Genomic DNA, 16,088 nt, shown 5'->3' with positions numbered 1-16,088 from the left:
CACGCCAGAAGGGGGGGGCAGGAGGGAGCACGCGCTGTGCTCGGCCTTCTCCTCATCCTCGGCGCCGTGTGGCAGAGCGGTGGGGTTCCGTTGGTCGTCTATTCCAGGGATGTGGGTCCCCGATTCAGCACCTGCAATAGGAGCATCCATCAGCCTCGGGGCAGCGCCGCGACCTTCACAGAATCACAGATAGGCCAGGGTTGGAAGGGACCTCAAGGATCATGAATCTCCATGACCTTCCCAAAGCCAGGCCACGTGTCCTGCAGGGATGTGGAACAGACCCTCAGCCCCAAAAGGCCCAGCTTCAGGAGCATGCCAGACCTCAGAGCCACCCACCACCAAAGGGAGAGAGAGAGAGAGAGGAGAAGGGATGTTCTGCAGCCCTGAGCCAGCTGGCAGGCACAGAAAGCAGCTTCCCACCTGCAGACTTGCTCTCCGAGAGCTCCAGCACGCTGAGGAGTCCCCTCTTGTGCCTTGCCACAACCTGTAAAGGGAGAAGAGAACACCGTCACAGCACTGTTGTGAGGGGCCCATCCACTCTGGGTGCCCGTGCAGCACAAACCATGGGGCAGCCCTACCACAAGGCAGGTGTTGGTTAACAAAGCAGAGCCCTGCAGAAGAGCAGAGCCACAGCCAGATGAGTAGTGCACAGAAGGGCACTCTTAAGTGCTCCTAAGGGCACACTGCCTGGCTGTGTTCAGCCCTGCTGGCTCAGCAAAGTCCCCTCTCCTGACTGCTCCCTGCCCCAGAGGGCACTGACATCCTCGCTGCCGGGCTGCAGCTGCTGAGCACCCCAGAATGGGTTGTGGCAGGAACCTGCAAGCCCAGTGCTGCCACCAGGAAGCTCTCCCATAGTGTGATCCGTTTCCCACCCACCTCAGCACAAGGCAGAGTCACAAGGAACCCAGAGCCTTGCCAAGCCGTCTCCAAGGGCCTCTGGAATTGGCCCCATCCCCAGTGGCCACGGGCAGGAGCCCCACGCTCAGGTGGCCATAGGGCACAGGGATGGAGTCAAACAGCTCCCAGAGCCGGTCACATGCAGGGGCAGCCATGCCCTAACAGTTCTCTGAGCCACGCAGTGCTTGGCTGTATCCCAGCCAAAATCATCAACCAGAAATCTCATCATTTGCATCTGAATCCCCAAAGGGCTGAGGCCTGTGATGGATTTAAGGGATTATATGAAACTAAGACATCATGTTGCATCTTCATGCTGAGAATCACATTTCTGAGTGCAGGCAAAGCTGCTATGTGAGGGATTTGCCGGCAGGAACCAGTGGGAAGGCTGCAAGGACCCTCCCTACGGGCTGCCACGAGCAGGAGCCGGCACAGCGGGGACCAACACCTGGTGAGGGACTGCATGGCAGCTGCTGCCTGCAGGGCTCCTGCTCCACCCCCAGCACGCCTCCCTGCAGCTCTCCTGAGATGCTCCAGGCACCGAGTGGCTCTTCCCACTTTGTCTCCAAAGCCTTCCCCATGGGAAGGGGATCACGGACAGTCAGATATGCCTGTCACTTGGACATTGCCCTCCACGGTGTCTCTATTCAGCTGAGGAAGGCTGCAGGACCGTGGCTGCTGGCAGCGGGGCTGGCTGGCTGGCTGCCTGCTGGAGAGCTTGCTGGCAGCTCCACTGGATTAGCTCACCCCTGGGACCAGGGACACGGCTCCTGCTGGCAACCCAGCCCCAAACCCAGTGCAAAGCAAAGGAGACAGTCTGCAGGGTGGCCCCTCACCTTGGTGCTTCGCAGCCTCCTGGTTCCCTGAGCTTGCCTAGCAGCCTGGAGGCAGCTGTCCACGTGCCTCTGATATTGCAGCAGTGGCACCAGTGACTTACAGAGGTAGCACTTCTCACACCTGCCAGGCAGGAAAGGACAGAGCACCGCATTAGGATTCACCCTGCGCTGGGCTCCCAGCCACCAGCAGTGACTTTCCTCCTCTGGACCGTGCCACTGAGAAGATGTGTCACCAGATCGGGGCTGGCTCAGTGGGGTCAGGCCGGCACCAATCACAAAGACTGAGTGATTATCGGTTTTCCCTGCCTGCTCCTCTGCATCCTGCTGCTGTAGCAGCGGGACGGTAATCAAATCTGCTCATCTAACTATCTCCAACACTGCTGATTTCTCCCCAGACATAAAGCACCCTGTCAAAATCCACAGAAATGAAGTGCAAGGGCTTTGCAAAAGGGAGTTAAATTCTGCCTGAAAAGCAAACCAAGTGTGTTAAATCAGAGAGATGTTACCAGGGCTGGATGAACTTGTCTGACTAGTAAATCAAGTCCTTCTCTGCACTGTCTCCATTTTCCAACATGCCATAGCACACACTCCTGCTGCAGGTTGGCACGGGTGCCCTCTCTCTTGCATTGTGCTCCTCAAACCCCCTAATTTGTACAGAAGATGCCCAGGCTCAGGAAAATCAAGTGTGCCTAGGAAGAAAATCAGCCTGGTGAAAGGAGATGGAGGTCAGGCTTGGATTTACACAGCTACCATGCCAGCTCTCAAGAGGGGACCATGCCATGCAGAAGAGGGCACTGGTTCTTCAGGAGAGCATCCACCTGCGGTGCTGCTCAGGAATGGACCGGGAGCCCCCAAGGAGCAGCCCCAGCAGCATCGTGTTCAGTTTGATAAGCAGCTCTCTCCCAGTAAAACTCACTCCAGGCTCCAAAATGCATATGGAGAGCCCCCATCGAGCAAAACTCTGCAGTACTTTTCCCATATTTTCTTTCCAGTCAGTGCTGATTACCCAGATAATGTGTCTAAACAGAAGCTGTCCTCTCTATAATTAGCCTAATTCCATTAGTGATGTTGCCATCCACTGTTTGTAACAGCAAAATTGCTTCCATAGCAGGGATTTTACTGTCAGATCCTCTCTTATGATGCTTTGTGTGGGTGGCAGGAGGAGGGGCTGCATGGGAAGAGATTAAACAAAGCCACTGCTATTCTGAAAGTCTAATTTAATTAAGAATATCACTACAGGTGCCATGTTGACAGCCTCCCCGTCCCGGCCTCCTCTTTTCTCAGGGTTACTGAGCTCCAATCCCCCATAAGAAACCAGCTGAGTTAGCAGCATTTTAACTACAGCTCCCCCCCCAAAGTCAGAGACCACACACCCTGACCCACCGTGCAGTGGCTGAAGGAAATTATTGCAAAAATAAACAATCTGAGAACAGCAAATTTCTTTTGTTTTGATATAAACATACATAGCACTGCGGCAAGAAGCACTGAGTAAAGGCGGTTTCTTAGGGAGATAACACTACAAGGCCAACAGCCAGCATTTGCATGGGGACAAAGACACTTCTGCAGGTACAAGGCGGAACTGGGGCACAGAAACAACGTTGGAGGAGCAGCATACCTACTTACTTGTCAGAACCTGAGGACGTCTGCCTGTTTTCACCACCTGCAGCTTTACTTCGTGACTCTCTCCGACCCCGAGTGAGCACTGGAAGCAAAACAGAAACGGTTACTGCCATCCATCCCCAGCCATCCTGCAGGATGTCCAAACACAGCACCTTTCAATCTTTTTCACTCAGCGCTGCAGTTGAGCAATGCAAAGTGAGACAACTACTGGACTGGGATGGGCAGGATCTTCCTTCCAGCCAAGGGTCAGCTGGACAGTTTTCACAGGGATATGTAAGAAGTTACCTTCCAGGCCTTGAAAGACAGCACGCCGTGTCACACTCCAACCTGTCATCTGACAGAAACTGCTGAACCAACAGCACACAGTTCACAGTCATTTTAAAGTTGACACACAGCAACACAACAGCCTGGCAGAGGAGATGCACCGCTGCTCCAGCATGGCTGCACCGCTCACTGCCAAGGCAAACCCCCTGCCTGCTGCAGGGAGAGCGCGGAGGCACCAGCCTGCAGGTTGGGTAGAAGGAGGAAGTCTTGCTGGGAAGAGAAGTTTACAACATTCAGCCCTGCAGGCCATCAGTTCTCCTTTCCCATGCAAAATAGAGGGGATCTTTACTACTGCCTGCACACAGCTCTGGATGAAGAGTCGCACCGGCACTGCTCTCCAATGGCTGCAGGGAAGAACCAGAGAATCACAGAATGCCCCAAGTTGGAAGGCACCTATAAGGATCTGTAGGTGGCCAGAGAGACCCCAGCCCCACCAGCATGCTGACAGCAGGTCTGACAGTTTCTGCTCTTTTCACACGCCTGAGCAGCCCTTCCAAACCTGCTCTCTGGGCATTTGCAGGGAGCACGTCTAAATGTTGTCTCTTTCAGCTGAGTTCCTCTCAGCATATCTCTGTTGACACACCACCAGCAAAGATCCTTAGGGAGCACATCAGATAGCTTAGCTTGCTCCACCAGGGACATCCGAGACTCCAGCTCCACAGCAGCAGACGTGGGACACGGGAGCAATGCATGGAGCTGTTGCACCGCCCAGAAAAATCACCTGCCATACTGTGTGCAACCGGAGAGGCCGGAGTCCAAGCTACAGGCAAGGCAAAGCTGTGATTGTTGGCTCATCAGCTGTGATGAAGATGAGAAGGCACAAAATTTTGTGCAGCACGAAGGAAATCCTTCAGAGTTTTAGCAAAATTCCCTTTCCAGATCATTCCTGGGCTGCGGGCATTGTCTCATGGGCGACGGCTGATTCCAGCAGCTCATTTCTCACAGGCAGACGTCTCATTGACTTGGCCTGGCCCAGATTGAAGTGGCAGCCTGATGAGGAGGACTGATGGCCACAGCTAGCCCCCAGCCACCTAGCATGCCCGCAGCCCCACCAACATGCATTTGACAGCGTGCTGAAAGCTGCTCTCTGAAGCAGCGTGCACTTGTTAATATTCCTTTAGCACTGTTTCGGGAGCCTCGTGCACTAGCTCAGGTGTTAATCAGTTCTATTTTCTTTCAAAAGCAGCGAACACATCTGGCATAATGGGCCCATTAGAGATCTCTGGGACCAGCTTGCAGATGCCTGGGGAGGACCCCCAGCTGCGATGCTGACAGCAGAAGTGTGGGGCGGAGAATGGGGACAGCGGTGCCAGCGGCTCTGAGGCACAGCAGGGCTGGCCCCCACTGTCTGCACCCTTGGGAGCGCTGGTGAGGACAGCCCTGCCAACACACACCAGCCCCCTTCCCCTGCTCTCCCTACCAGCCACACTGCTTTACGTGCACGACCCAGCAGTGGCAGGATTCCCGGCATCTTGTCTTTAAGAAGTGGTGAAGCTTTTCTCCGCATCCATCCCACTGCTCTTTGTATTAGTGTCACTTTATTAATGTCATGAGGTTTTTAACTGCACCAGCACTGCTGCTGCTGTTGCTCTGAAGATTGACAGCTGCACCAAGTTGTACTGGGGCTTGGGGAAGGAGGAATATACCAAATCCTCATCTTCCCAGGCTCAGGTGGGAACTGGGAAGATGGGAGTGCATCAGCGGAGGACGATGGGAACAGTGTGTTTGATGTGCTCAGTACCAGCCAAGGCTCACATCCAGAGGGAAACCGGCAGCTTCAAGCAGGGCAGCGGCAGGCAATGGCTCGGCAGCTCCGTGGAGATCCTCTCACACATGTAAGCCCTTCAGCTGGCTGCGGGAAGGAGGAAGGAGCTGGAACAACGTTTCCACCGCTTCACTCGTTCACTTGGAATTAGCAGCAGTCACTGAGCTGGAAACCTGAGATGTGAGCCTCCCTCGGCCTAATGCCACAGCTAAAGCAACAGCAGGCCCTTCCTTTTTTGACCACAAGAAAATGGAAACTCATGATGAGATTTTCGTACTGCCCAAGCGTGTGGTGGTCTGGGCACCCAGCCAGGGCAACCACGGACATCTGCAAGGGAAGGAACCATAGCCCCTCTTGCCCAGCTACTTCACTGGAAAGCCTCTCCTTAAATACCAGCAGCCTGAGCTGGCCTCTTTATACAAAACACTGAAAGATTTTCTTCCCCCCCCCCCCATGCATTAACTTTACCACTGAATGTTATCTTAGCGAAAGGTGCCAACATGACAGCTCTGGAAGCATAGTTCTTTTGTCCCTGCACAGATGCATCAAGCTACTGTCTCACCTCTGGTGAACTAAACCCCTATGAGTTCATCCCAAATCCTGCTGATCAGTCCATCAAATGGAACCTTTCTGTCTGTCCTTGTCTACTCACTGGGAACTGCAGTGAGGTGCCCTACAAGCCAAAGGCATCACTGTACCTCTCCTCCGTGTTGTTTTCTCCTCCAGGCTCAAGTGCACAGCTCAGAGCACAGGGAACCATATGAAGAGCCTTGGTCTGAGCAACACAAGCATTATGGCTAGTAAATTTGGTCTGTACAGTGAAAATATTAGAATAACTGGCAATGGAAAACCCAAATTCCTGTGATTTTGTCCCAGAACCATTGCTCAGCTTAGAGCCATTATTGTAGACCAAGATCTCCATTATTTGAGGCTAGTTTTCTTTCAGGGGGAATTGTTCTGAACAAGAATAGCAGCAGAGCAATTCCAAAATAGCCACCCTTACAATCATCCCTAGGGAGACCAGTCTGGAGGCAGAGTGGAAAGGCCAGCCTTGAACTCTGCCCTGCTAAAAGCCAACACCAAAGGAATGAACAAATTCTCTTGCACAGCCAAGAAGTTCTAAGCCTTCTCCTGATCACAGACAGGATTCCCAGGATCAATGGATACACTCACAATCCAGGCACACTTGGGACCAGCTTACCATGGGGCCAAAGGTGCTTTCTGCTGAAAACTGCTCCGCTTTGTAGTGCAGATAAGACCTTTATCAGGATGGGAGACAAACTGTGACAATTCACGATTTGCCCCTTTGCTTTAGGAGCTGGTTTGTGCCTGCGGAGAGAACTCCCCACCAGGATTCAGCGTGCACAGTATCAGCTGCTACTCTGGCTCATGTTATCTTAAAAGGACCCATGTCACATCCCCAGTGATTCTGTATAACAGGGACCACATATTTTAAAGCTACATCAATTCTGCATTAAGATTACAGGGTGAAACTTCTTCCTACTAGAGGAATGTACATGTTACAGTTCTCGTATCAGCTCTGATTTGCTCAAATTGCTCAAACATCACAGATTTAGGCTGTATTTAATAACCCAGCATGTAACTGAAAATTATATATTCACAACCTGAAAAGTTAATCTTATTACAAGCTACCACTTTGATATTACCTGACATTGTGCTAACACAGACTTTACATTTCAAGCAGCAGCTAAAACATAACTTATTGAATACATTGATAACCAACTGATGTATTTGTTCAGTTAAGCTCTACAAAGGTTGGCTACGGAAATCTGACACAGAGAAGGCTGCAAAGAGGATTTAATATGGACATTCTGACCACACTTCTCTGCCTCACTCTTCACATAAAGGAGAAAAAACTGAGCTCCCAAATCAATAGCTATCATTTTGCAATTTTGGAGGAACGAGAGGAAAACTTTCCTGCAATGCCTTCCTGCTGAACAAGCCATTTTTGCACACGCAAATGTCAGACTCATTGCACAGCAGAGGCTGTACTTGGAGCATTACAGAACATTCTCATTTCTTGAGAGCCCTGAAGGATGCTCACCCGAATGGCTCTGGAAGTGCCATTTTCTACCACTGGCAAATTCTGTGCAGCTCCTCTCACAATATGAAATAGATGTGTCTTGGTAGTACTGTGTGAAGTAGCCAGGGCTACATACTTGTGCAATAATACAGATCTTCCAAAGGACTAACAATGTGGCCAGTTATGAAAGACATCACAGAGATCTCTGTGAGGAAGGCTCTAGAAACTTCCAAAGTCTCCAATAACGTTCTCCTGACCAGCCCAGAGATGAACCAAGGCAGGGCAGACAAACCTAACTTGCCACATCACACACAAATACCCTGAGAGGAACAGGACTCCAGCACCCAGCTGCAAGCAGCAGGAAAGGGGGGACCAGCACAGAGAGCAGATGCGCAGACACAGCACATGGCAGACCTGGGCTGTCCGTGGCAGCATCCTCTCCCACGATGCCATTGCAGTACATGGCGTGCAGCTCGATCTCCGCAGCAGGGAAGCCTCGGTCACACAGTGGGCACGGAACGTGGTCAGCAGCCGTGTCGTTGCCCTCAGATAGAGCACTGCCATCTCCACCAGCCTATAGAAGTAGAGGGAAAAGAGACAGCTGTGTTTCTCTCTTTTTTTTTCTTTTTTTGGTAACTGCAGAGCTGGAGCTGCTCACCTTCCCATAAAGTCATTTTTTCTTGGAAAGTTTTATTTTCTCTTCTTCATACACAGGTCAGAAATAAGACCACTGCCTGAGTAAACTGCAGGGCTCTAATACCTAATTCTTCTTTCAAAGGCAGTGTGTCCTGCTGAATCACGGTGACACCTCCCTGCATAGCCGTGCACACCACTTAAGGCAAACATCACCTACACTACTGCTGAAAAATGGCAAGGCTTCCATTAATCAGGAAAGCTCAGAAGCGAAACTGATGGGAAATTCATGGGGCAAAGCGGGAGTTCAACACCTGACTTGCGCTCATCAGTTCCTGGACATGATCCACACTACAGAGGCTGGGCTGTCTGGGAACACTCCTCTGGGATGAAAGAAAGCTGCAGGGTCTCAGATCCTGGGGTGTTCCTCCACCTCCTCCAGAGGACACTGCTCGGAGGGGAAACAGAGCACGGAGAGAGGTAGCCCACATCACACAACACTGCTAACCAGGGCATTTCGCCAGGGCAAAATGTCACCACTCGTGTTTGTTCGCTGGGTGCCACTCTCACTTACCAGCACTGTCTTTTTGCATTGGTTACACAGCTGCAAAGGTGCTCTGCTACACACCCACGGAGACACAGACTGCTCCCTACGCTGTGCATGTTTCCAAGACACAGCAGACTGCTGCCATATCACTCACAATTAGATCTCTGCCTAGTCAGGCTTGCTACAAAATCTCTTCCTATTTAAGAAAGAGCCATTTTTCCCCCCATTAAAATAAATATTTCAATATTAACCATGTAGAAGAAACCTGAAGGGAAATAATAAAGGAGAGCTCGTTGTTCTTGGGGCTAAGCAGAGACATGCAGCCACTATGCAGTAAAACTGCTGCCTGCATCCCTTCAGCGGTGTAATTTCAGGGAAGCAGTAACCAGAGCCAGCCAAGACGCTCGGTGCTGCTGGAGCACGTTGTCACACGGAACACTGCTTTGCCAAACGAGGGTCTGATCCTGAGCATCCATTCTCATTTTTATGTCCCAAAGGGAAGGACGGGGCTTTGTTGACTCAGAGGAGCGGTGCAAGAAATAGCACGATGGGGTCTTAGACTGAGAATCAAGTCAGAAAACTCATTTCTCCGCAACGCTGTCTGACAGGCTATGGGACTGACCCCAAAAACCACGCACTCATTTCCAGGGAGACTCAGCACCAGATTTCTACGGAGGAGTTGCCACCAGAATCCCTCCAGCCAAACGCAAGCTGTTGCAGCGCATCACTCGCAGCATTAGCGTTTGTACCCTGCTCTCACTTCTCAGTGTCACTACATCCTGTGAAGTCCTCACCGCGGCGCGTTACAAAGAGGAGTCATAAAAAGCAGGATGTGTCAACTATGAATGATCAGATCAAACCTGTGTTATTCTGGTCTGACAACGCAGCAAAAAAAGTGATGGGAAAAGCAGCAGACGCTGCTCCTGCTAGCTGCCATTTTTAAATCAGTCTGAGGAGATCACTGATTCCACACACCCTGCCCACCTACGTTCGGTGGTAAATCACTAATTTTAAATGGAAATGCAACGTTCTGTAACACAAGACACCAGAGTCCCAAGTCCACGTGTACAAAGCCTTGCGGTGACAGCCTGGAAAACCTCAACTGCAGAGCCCTGTCGGAGGCACAGACTGCTGCCTCTCCTCTTTAGCAGAGAAAATTGCCCATAGGATACAGTGCTTGCAGCCAGCAGCCAGCAACCAGCCAAGAGCGATGCTGGAGGCTGAGCTCAGGAACAAGGCTCCTGTGCCCCAGCTCAGCAGCTGTGACGAAGAGCTCTGTCCCCACGGTCCGTGCTTGCTTCACGCTAACTGCTGATCCATGTGATGGCTGCTTCCCTGCAAGGCTGCAGGCCCAGGGCTGGTACCCGCTGCCAAGGACCACGCTGTGACAATCCCTGGGAAGCGCCGTGCTGCTCACCTCGTGCCCAGCAGCTGTCCAGGTGAAGGTGTAAGACCCAGGGGCACGCTCTGCAAAGCAGCAGGGACAGGTTAATGCCCTGCCGCAGCCAAATGGGTCACGACTGTGCCCTGGGGGCTGAGGATCCAGGGCTGTGCACAGGAGCGCTGCAGTCTCTAATTGACTGAGCAGTGCTCTGAGATACCTGCAGAATGAAAGGCACACGAGGAGCGAGAACCTGGTTTATTAAGAGGCCTGTGACAATGAGACACGGGAACTGCAGATGCACTGTACAAGCTGCAGGTTTCCAGAGTGAGCTTTCCACAAATGAATCCTCTTGTCAAGAGCTGTATGATTCTGTATTCATGTACCCTGCCAGAGGAGTACTTGGCAACCCCTTTGATATCACTCTCTAAATTAATAGACAAACGGAGTTTTATCAAAAGCAGGAACTGAAGTCAGATGTCGCTACAGTGACAGCTGCAAGGCAATTGCTGCACAGGTGTGACAACACAGGGAAAGCAGCCACACAACAGCGCACATCTGGATTGGGAGGTAAGAGAGTGGCCCTGCCACTGGCTTACTGCTGCTGGGAGCTATCACTGCATATAAATCAGGATTCTGGGGCTCAGCTCATTTTCAGTGGACTTTAAACCAACAGCAGCCTTCAACAACTCCTTATTGTCTTTATCCCAACCTCTTGGAGAGAGTCTTTAGATGCCAATGTCATACAGAGGACTGTAACGGGGCAAAATGTGCCACAATATGTGTGGCTGAGATTTACTGGGACCCCTCTCACAGCTCCTGGGGTCCCTCTGCAATCCTGATCCCCACAGCACTACTCTTCCGACCCTGGACAAGCAACAGTGCTGCTGTTCCTAGTGACAATGTCCTTCAGCACAGCAGTTTGTGCAGCATACAAGAGCAAACTGGAATTTATAACAACACTCCAGCTACAAGGCTGAAAGGCTCCAGATGCAGCTGCACACAGCCCCTAGCCAAAGGGATCGGAACTATGAAGCAGCAGAGGAAGTGGGAAGTGTTTACAAGGATGCCACCCAAGCCCATGCACCCAGCTACCAGCGGGAAGTGCTAGCACAGCCCAGCTGAAGAAAGCAGCACTGGAAATGCTTCCCCAGCTCCAGGCTCTTTACCTGCATGGGTGAATCTTTGCTGACCAAGGGAAGCTCTTCTCTCTCTGGCTCAATGCTTTCCGATGGACTCGGCTGGGTCTCTGCAGAAAGACAGCTCCATGTCAGCACAGGTTTGCGGCCCCCAAACCTTCTTCTCATTTGTTGTTGCAACTTAGGCATTTCACAGCTTCAAACCATTTTTTAGACTTCTCACAAATGTTATCAGACAACGTGCAACAACACAGTTGGATGAGGGGTTAAGAGTCACAGCACAATGGTGTGAAGACAAAGCCACTGCAGCTTTGCAGCTTCATGGGGAGTGAGACCAGACACAGGGAAAGCACGTGGGATGCTTGCTGGGATAGAGACAATGCAAGAACAGTACGCTGCTCTATCTGAGCAGCAAGGCAAACAGCGCTCCCATCTTGCGGTCTTCAGACCTCCATGTTTTCCTTAGCAACAAAACATGCCTCCAAGCACCGCTGCTATGACCTCCACACAGCTGCTCATCAAAAGGAGCAGGCTCTTCGCGAGCTCCTTCCCCCAGAACTCTGAACTGGAAAATCTCAAACATGATAGGAGAGCTCAAGGAAGGAAAAAAGCTTTGGCCCCAAACAGGTTTAATTAATTCATGACAAGAATTATTTCAGCGTGCTTTACATATATTGACAGTGAAAAATGTGACAATTTATTGATAACACTGCAGAGAGCACACCTGGCACTTGGGAATCTCTTGTGCCTCTCCAGCAGCCGGCACCTAGCCACCCCTGTGCACAGAACTGGGATGCTGCCTTAGTGGAATAGGGTCCAAAACCAGGGGATCTTACCTGGATAATTCCAGCCTGGATAAACACTGTTGGAAAGGAAATTTTGTTTGATTCGAACAACTTGAAAGTTCTCCCTTTTTCTTTGAATTTTATAAGTGTAAAATTTTCAGTTCAAAACTCAGAACATTCCCAGGTGCCTCTTACCTGGGCAAACAGAGATCTCTTCTTCTGCAGAGTTTTCTCTGGCAATGTCTGGGCTCCTCTTACTGCCAAGTGGGGTCAACATGCAGATGCTGTTCAAAACATAAATGTAATATAAATCTCCAATCCATCAGAGTGACAGCACACACCTGCCTGCCTTGCACAGCTAACACAGCTCTTTCATTTCCAGGTGGTCGTTATTTGCTAGCCAGAAATGATCAGGATAACAGAGAAGAATACTGGTATGAAATGCTGTTCTACACAAACCACTAGAAGAACTTTTTTGGCTTAGAGAGGTCCCTGATAAGAAGACATGAAGGATCAACACCTCACACGGGGGGAACGAGAAAACCTGCTCACAGCTGCGGGACCTTCCTGACTCTTTCTGCTCTTAGCTCTGGGGGCTGTGCAGGTGTTAGCACTGTGCTATCTGCCCTCTGAGGAAGGGAATACTTAGGGGGAAAGGCACAGAGACGCAGCACAACACTGGGCTTCCCTGCAGCAAAGCTGTACCTGCAGCGTGCCGTCCCTCTCCCTTTAACCTTCTCCACTGTTTTTTTTTCCCACCAGCACAACACAACGTCTTTCTGGAGCAGGCAGGCATTGCTGAGCGAGTCTGGCACCCATGCTGACACTCTCAGCATTTTGTATGGCTTCCTGATTAGTCTGATCAAGTATGCAAGAGCACACTTTAAAAACATGAATCCCCATCCTGACAAACAGAAGATTTATTAAGCTCAACCACAGGCCTCAGAGAGGAGAGAACAGCCACCGCTGATTTATGATAAATAACAAAATTCTGATAGGAAATCACAAGTGGCTTTTCTCTCTAAATAAAGCATCTCAGAACATTTGTTATGAATCCAGGCTGAGCGTGTTTTACTCTGTGTCTAACATCAGGGCTCACTTCAAAAGGACTCACACAACACAACTTGCTATGACATTTATGAAATGGGCTAATCAATTTGAAGTCAAACCGCATTTCTTGCTACACCAACTATCTCCAGTAACAAAGCCTATAATCATTTATTAAAACCCCAATCTACCATGCAATGCACACAGCACAGAACAATCAGACCAAGTGGCCTCCAGGAAGCAGAGGGTTTCCTACTCTGCAGATGGATACCAACTATTTGGGCCAATTCTGCCAGATCTAAGGAAAGATGACTGTTCTGAAATGATAAAACCCAGCAAATAAAAGAACCATAAGACTATCCACCCTCTCTTCCAAATTACTCGTTGTTTCCTCTCCCATTCGACCTTCCTCTCTCACAGCCTTTGCTGCTGAGCTGCATCCCACAAGAAGGAAGGGAAAAAAAAAAGGCTAGACTTAAATGTGAGGAAAATCATGTTGACTTGTCCCACACCTGTCATCTGCTGAAGTGGCTTTTCTGGAGCACTGCACTCTATCTTTGGCTGATAGGCAGTGCCGTCTGGCTTCCTCCTCCCTGCTTTCCTCTTCAGCAGTACAGCAAGAATATAAAAATACACACAGAAATCCAGTAAACCATTCACTGTGCTGCATATGTGCCTTCAGACAGCCCACGTGACTGCACTGCTCTAACTCACCTTTAGCTCATCTACCCGTCTCTCCAGCTTTACTGTACCATGTCAAATTAGCTGCAGAGGGTAAGGATCAAGTCCTCTTACTTGTACAGTAAGATCTCGCTTGTACAAGGATGCACTTGCACGTTTTATACAGTAAAAACAGTAAGTGATCTCTTCTCCCCAGCTGTGCCTCTCCTCTCTCACACAGTGCTCCAGAGCCGTGTAGTTGCAGGGATGTAAGAGCAGCAGCTGTAGCAGCCCTTTCAGCAAGGTCTGCTGCTGCCAGGCTGGCTTCAGCGAGCCCATGCTTCAAATTGCTCCAGGAGAAAGGATGAATCCACATCTACAGAGCGAGCCCACAGACCCTATGTGCTGAATTACCCCTCCTCACCTCTGTGCAGTTCGCATGGGCTCCCCATCTCCACGCACACCCTCTGTGGACAGCACCTGGGAGGCCTGAAAAGGAAAATTCTGATATTATATAAAACAATGCACACAGCTAACAGGGCTGGACATGCTCTGCTGGGTCACCAAGTTCTGTCCATGGCATGGGTTTTCTTCCAGAAATAGCAAGTATCCATCCTGAACTAGTCAGCTCTTGACTCCATTCCTCCCTTCACTCTGCAATAATGTGTAGCAAATGTGCTCTGGACAGGCTGTGTTCGTCCATTCCCAGGCCAACCTTGTCCATCACCTCCCAGCCCCTGCCTGCTCCCCGTGTCTGAAGTTGGCAGCAATCACAGCCCTTCTACATCTCCATTTGTGCTGAGCTAAACAACCCAGGGCTTAGTGTCCTCCAGCAGCCCTCACCTGCTCCAGCTTAAAATCTATTTGCCTGAGTTTGGGTGACCTGATCAACACATACAGCCGATGTCTGACCACCAGAAGTACTTTTCTGAAATGCGTGTAGATAAGATCTGCTGCATTTTTCTTGGCTCGGAAATCAGCTGTCCTATCAAAGAAAGGGAACAGATTAACCTGCACAATCTACAGCCTGTAAAGCCATGTGCATTTCATCCCATTTTTCATTTACCTCTATGACTCCACTTATTCTTTCCTTTAAAATTTGTTCAAAAGCCTTGTGCACTGCTGAGGTCAGGCTAGCACGCCAGTCATTACCCAGATCCCTTTATTCTCCTTCAGTGTACATATTACACTTGCCATTCTCTAATCAGATGGAATTACAACGCTTTATTAGCAGCCCATGCTGTCAGGCCTGTGATTTCTCATGCCATTTCTCAAAGAAATCCAAAGGATTTTTCTCCCCCTTCCTCTCAGAGCCTGATTACTGCCATAGATTTCAACTTCCATCAGCTCCAGTCCCAAAACAGAGCCTCTTGCCAGATTTCCCTCTGTTTTATCTACATTGTTCTTATTTCTTCACAGCCTAACTCATCATTAACATAAAATACCAACAGCTCCTCCTTTATTTTTATTTATTTATCCGCTGAACTGCAGATATCTTAAAAAATGCCTCTGCCTTGATCACAACACTGCGTCATGCAGCTGTTTTGCGCGGTACGTATGTTTTAAGGTATGGCACTAATTCAGGTCACCAGATTCTAACTCTACAGAACTGGGTCATTTTTCTCTGAATCTGTCAAAAGACCAGGAGGCCCCTGACCTTATTTGAAAAGCTAAGAAGGAACGTGTGCTTGGCACTGAGACTGGTAGGGCAGCTTCCCAGTGATGGGACCAGCAATGACCCATGCTGTGCGGAGGTGGCTTGGTGGCAGGTGCTCACTGCAGTTCTTCTGCACCCTCATTCCTCTGGTACGAGGCATGGGGCTTTCCAAGGGCAGCTGTCAGCCCCCATGGATATCTCCAGCTCCCGCACACCCCCAAACCTCCCACTGTCCCCCCCAGCAAAACAAACCCTGGTGGCACTGGAGGGTCCCCGGCATCACTTGCAGCAGGGGTCAGTGCTGCCCTGTGTCCCTGCTTTGTCACTGCCGGTGGAATTGGATTTGATAGAGGAAAAAAATGGAGGCGAGGCACAAGCAAACATCAAACATATCGATCTTGCAAGTAAATCACCTGCATTGGCCTCAGCATGTGACTGTGCAGAGAGGCAAAGGGAGAAGGGAGCAGCCTCTCAGGCTTGGACTGATAAGGCAGATGAAAGGGTATTTAGAAATTATTTTCTCCCAAGTAAGTAAAAAGCTGGGAAATTTGGGGCTTGGGCTGCTATTTCAAAGCTCACTCCTCCTCTTGGTTTTTCACCTTACAAATATCAGGAAGACCACATCTGCATACACTGAGAGCTCTCTGAGAGAGCTCTTGTGGTCAGGATGAGTACATTACGAGTTCCCACTCAGCACCACTAAAACCTATTTTCTCCCCAAGAATTAATTAGGCATTAGCACTAAATAGCTCATTA

The 16,088-nt window shown here is 50.2% G+C and overlaps 2 protein-coding genes across 4 annotated transcripts in view; one reads left to right on the top strand and one right to left on the bottom strand.

Moving 5' to 3' along the window:
• The window catches only part of UNC5A (unc-5 netrin receptor A), a 25,631-nt gene extending 14,572 nt beyond the window's left edge, over positions 1-11,059 (top strand). The window contains exon 18 of the mRNA XM_019620311.2: positions 11,047-11,059. The gene's annotated coding sequence lies outside the window, so the exon portion shown is untranslated. The remainder of the gene's footprint in view (positions 1-11,046) is intronic.
• UIMC1 (ubiquitin interaction motif containing 1) overlaps positions 1-16,088 on the bottom strand; it is a 29,781-nt gene continuing 13,693 nt past the window's right edge. Inside the window, exons 5-11 of one of the 3 annotated variants that reach the window (XM_019620428.2) lie at positions 14,100-14,179; positions 12,164-12,252; positions 11,214-11,293; positions 7,898-8,057; positions 3,354-3,432; positions 421-484; positions 1-131 (exon numbers count right to left, since the gene is read on the bottom strand). In XM_019620428.2, the coding sequence (XP_019475973.1) occupies positions 99-131; positions 421-484; positions 3,354-3,432; positions 7,898-8,057; positions 11,214-11,293; positions 12,164-12,252; positions 14,100-14,179 (585 nt within the window). In that variant the 3' untranslated portion in view covers positions 1-98. Of the gene's footprint in view, positions 132-420; positions 485-1,730; positions 1,852-3,345; positions 3,433-3,635; positions 5,527-7,897; positions 8,058-11,213; positions 11,294-12,163; positions 12,253-14,099; positions 14,180-16,088 lie in introns of those variants that run through there. The other 2 variants (XM_019620429.2, XR_002119894.2) reach the window with 2 other exon arrangements.

Source organism: Meleagris gallopavo, chromosome 15 (assembly GCF_000146605.3).
Source record: "Meleagris gallopavo isolate NT-WF06-2002-E0010 breed Aviagen turkey brand Nicholas breeding stock chromosome 15, Turkey_5.1, whole genome shotgun sequence".
In the NCBI taxonomy this organism is placed as follows: Eukaryota; Metazoa; Chordata; class Aves; order Galliformes; family Phasianidae; genus Meleagris; species Meleagris gallopavo.
The sequence above is the reverse complement of the archived record's forward strand: the minus strand, read 5'-3'. Positions and strand labels throughout refer to the sequence as shown.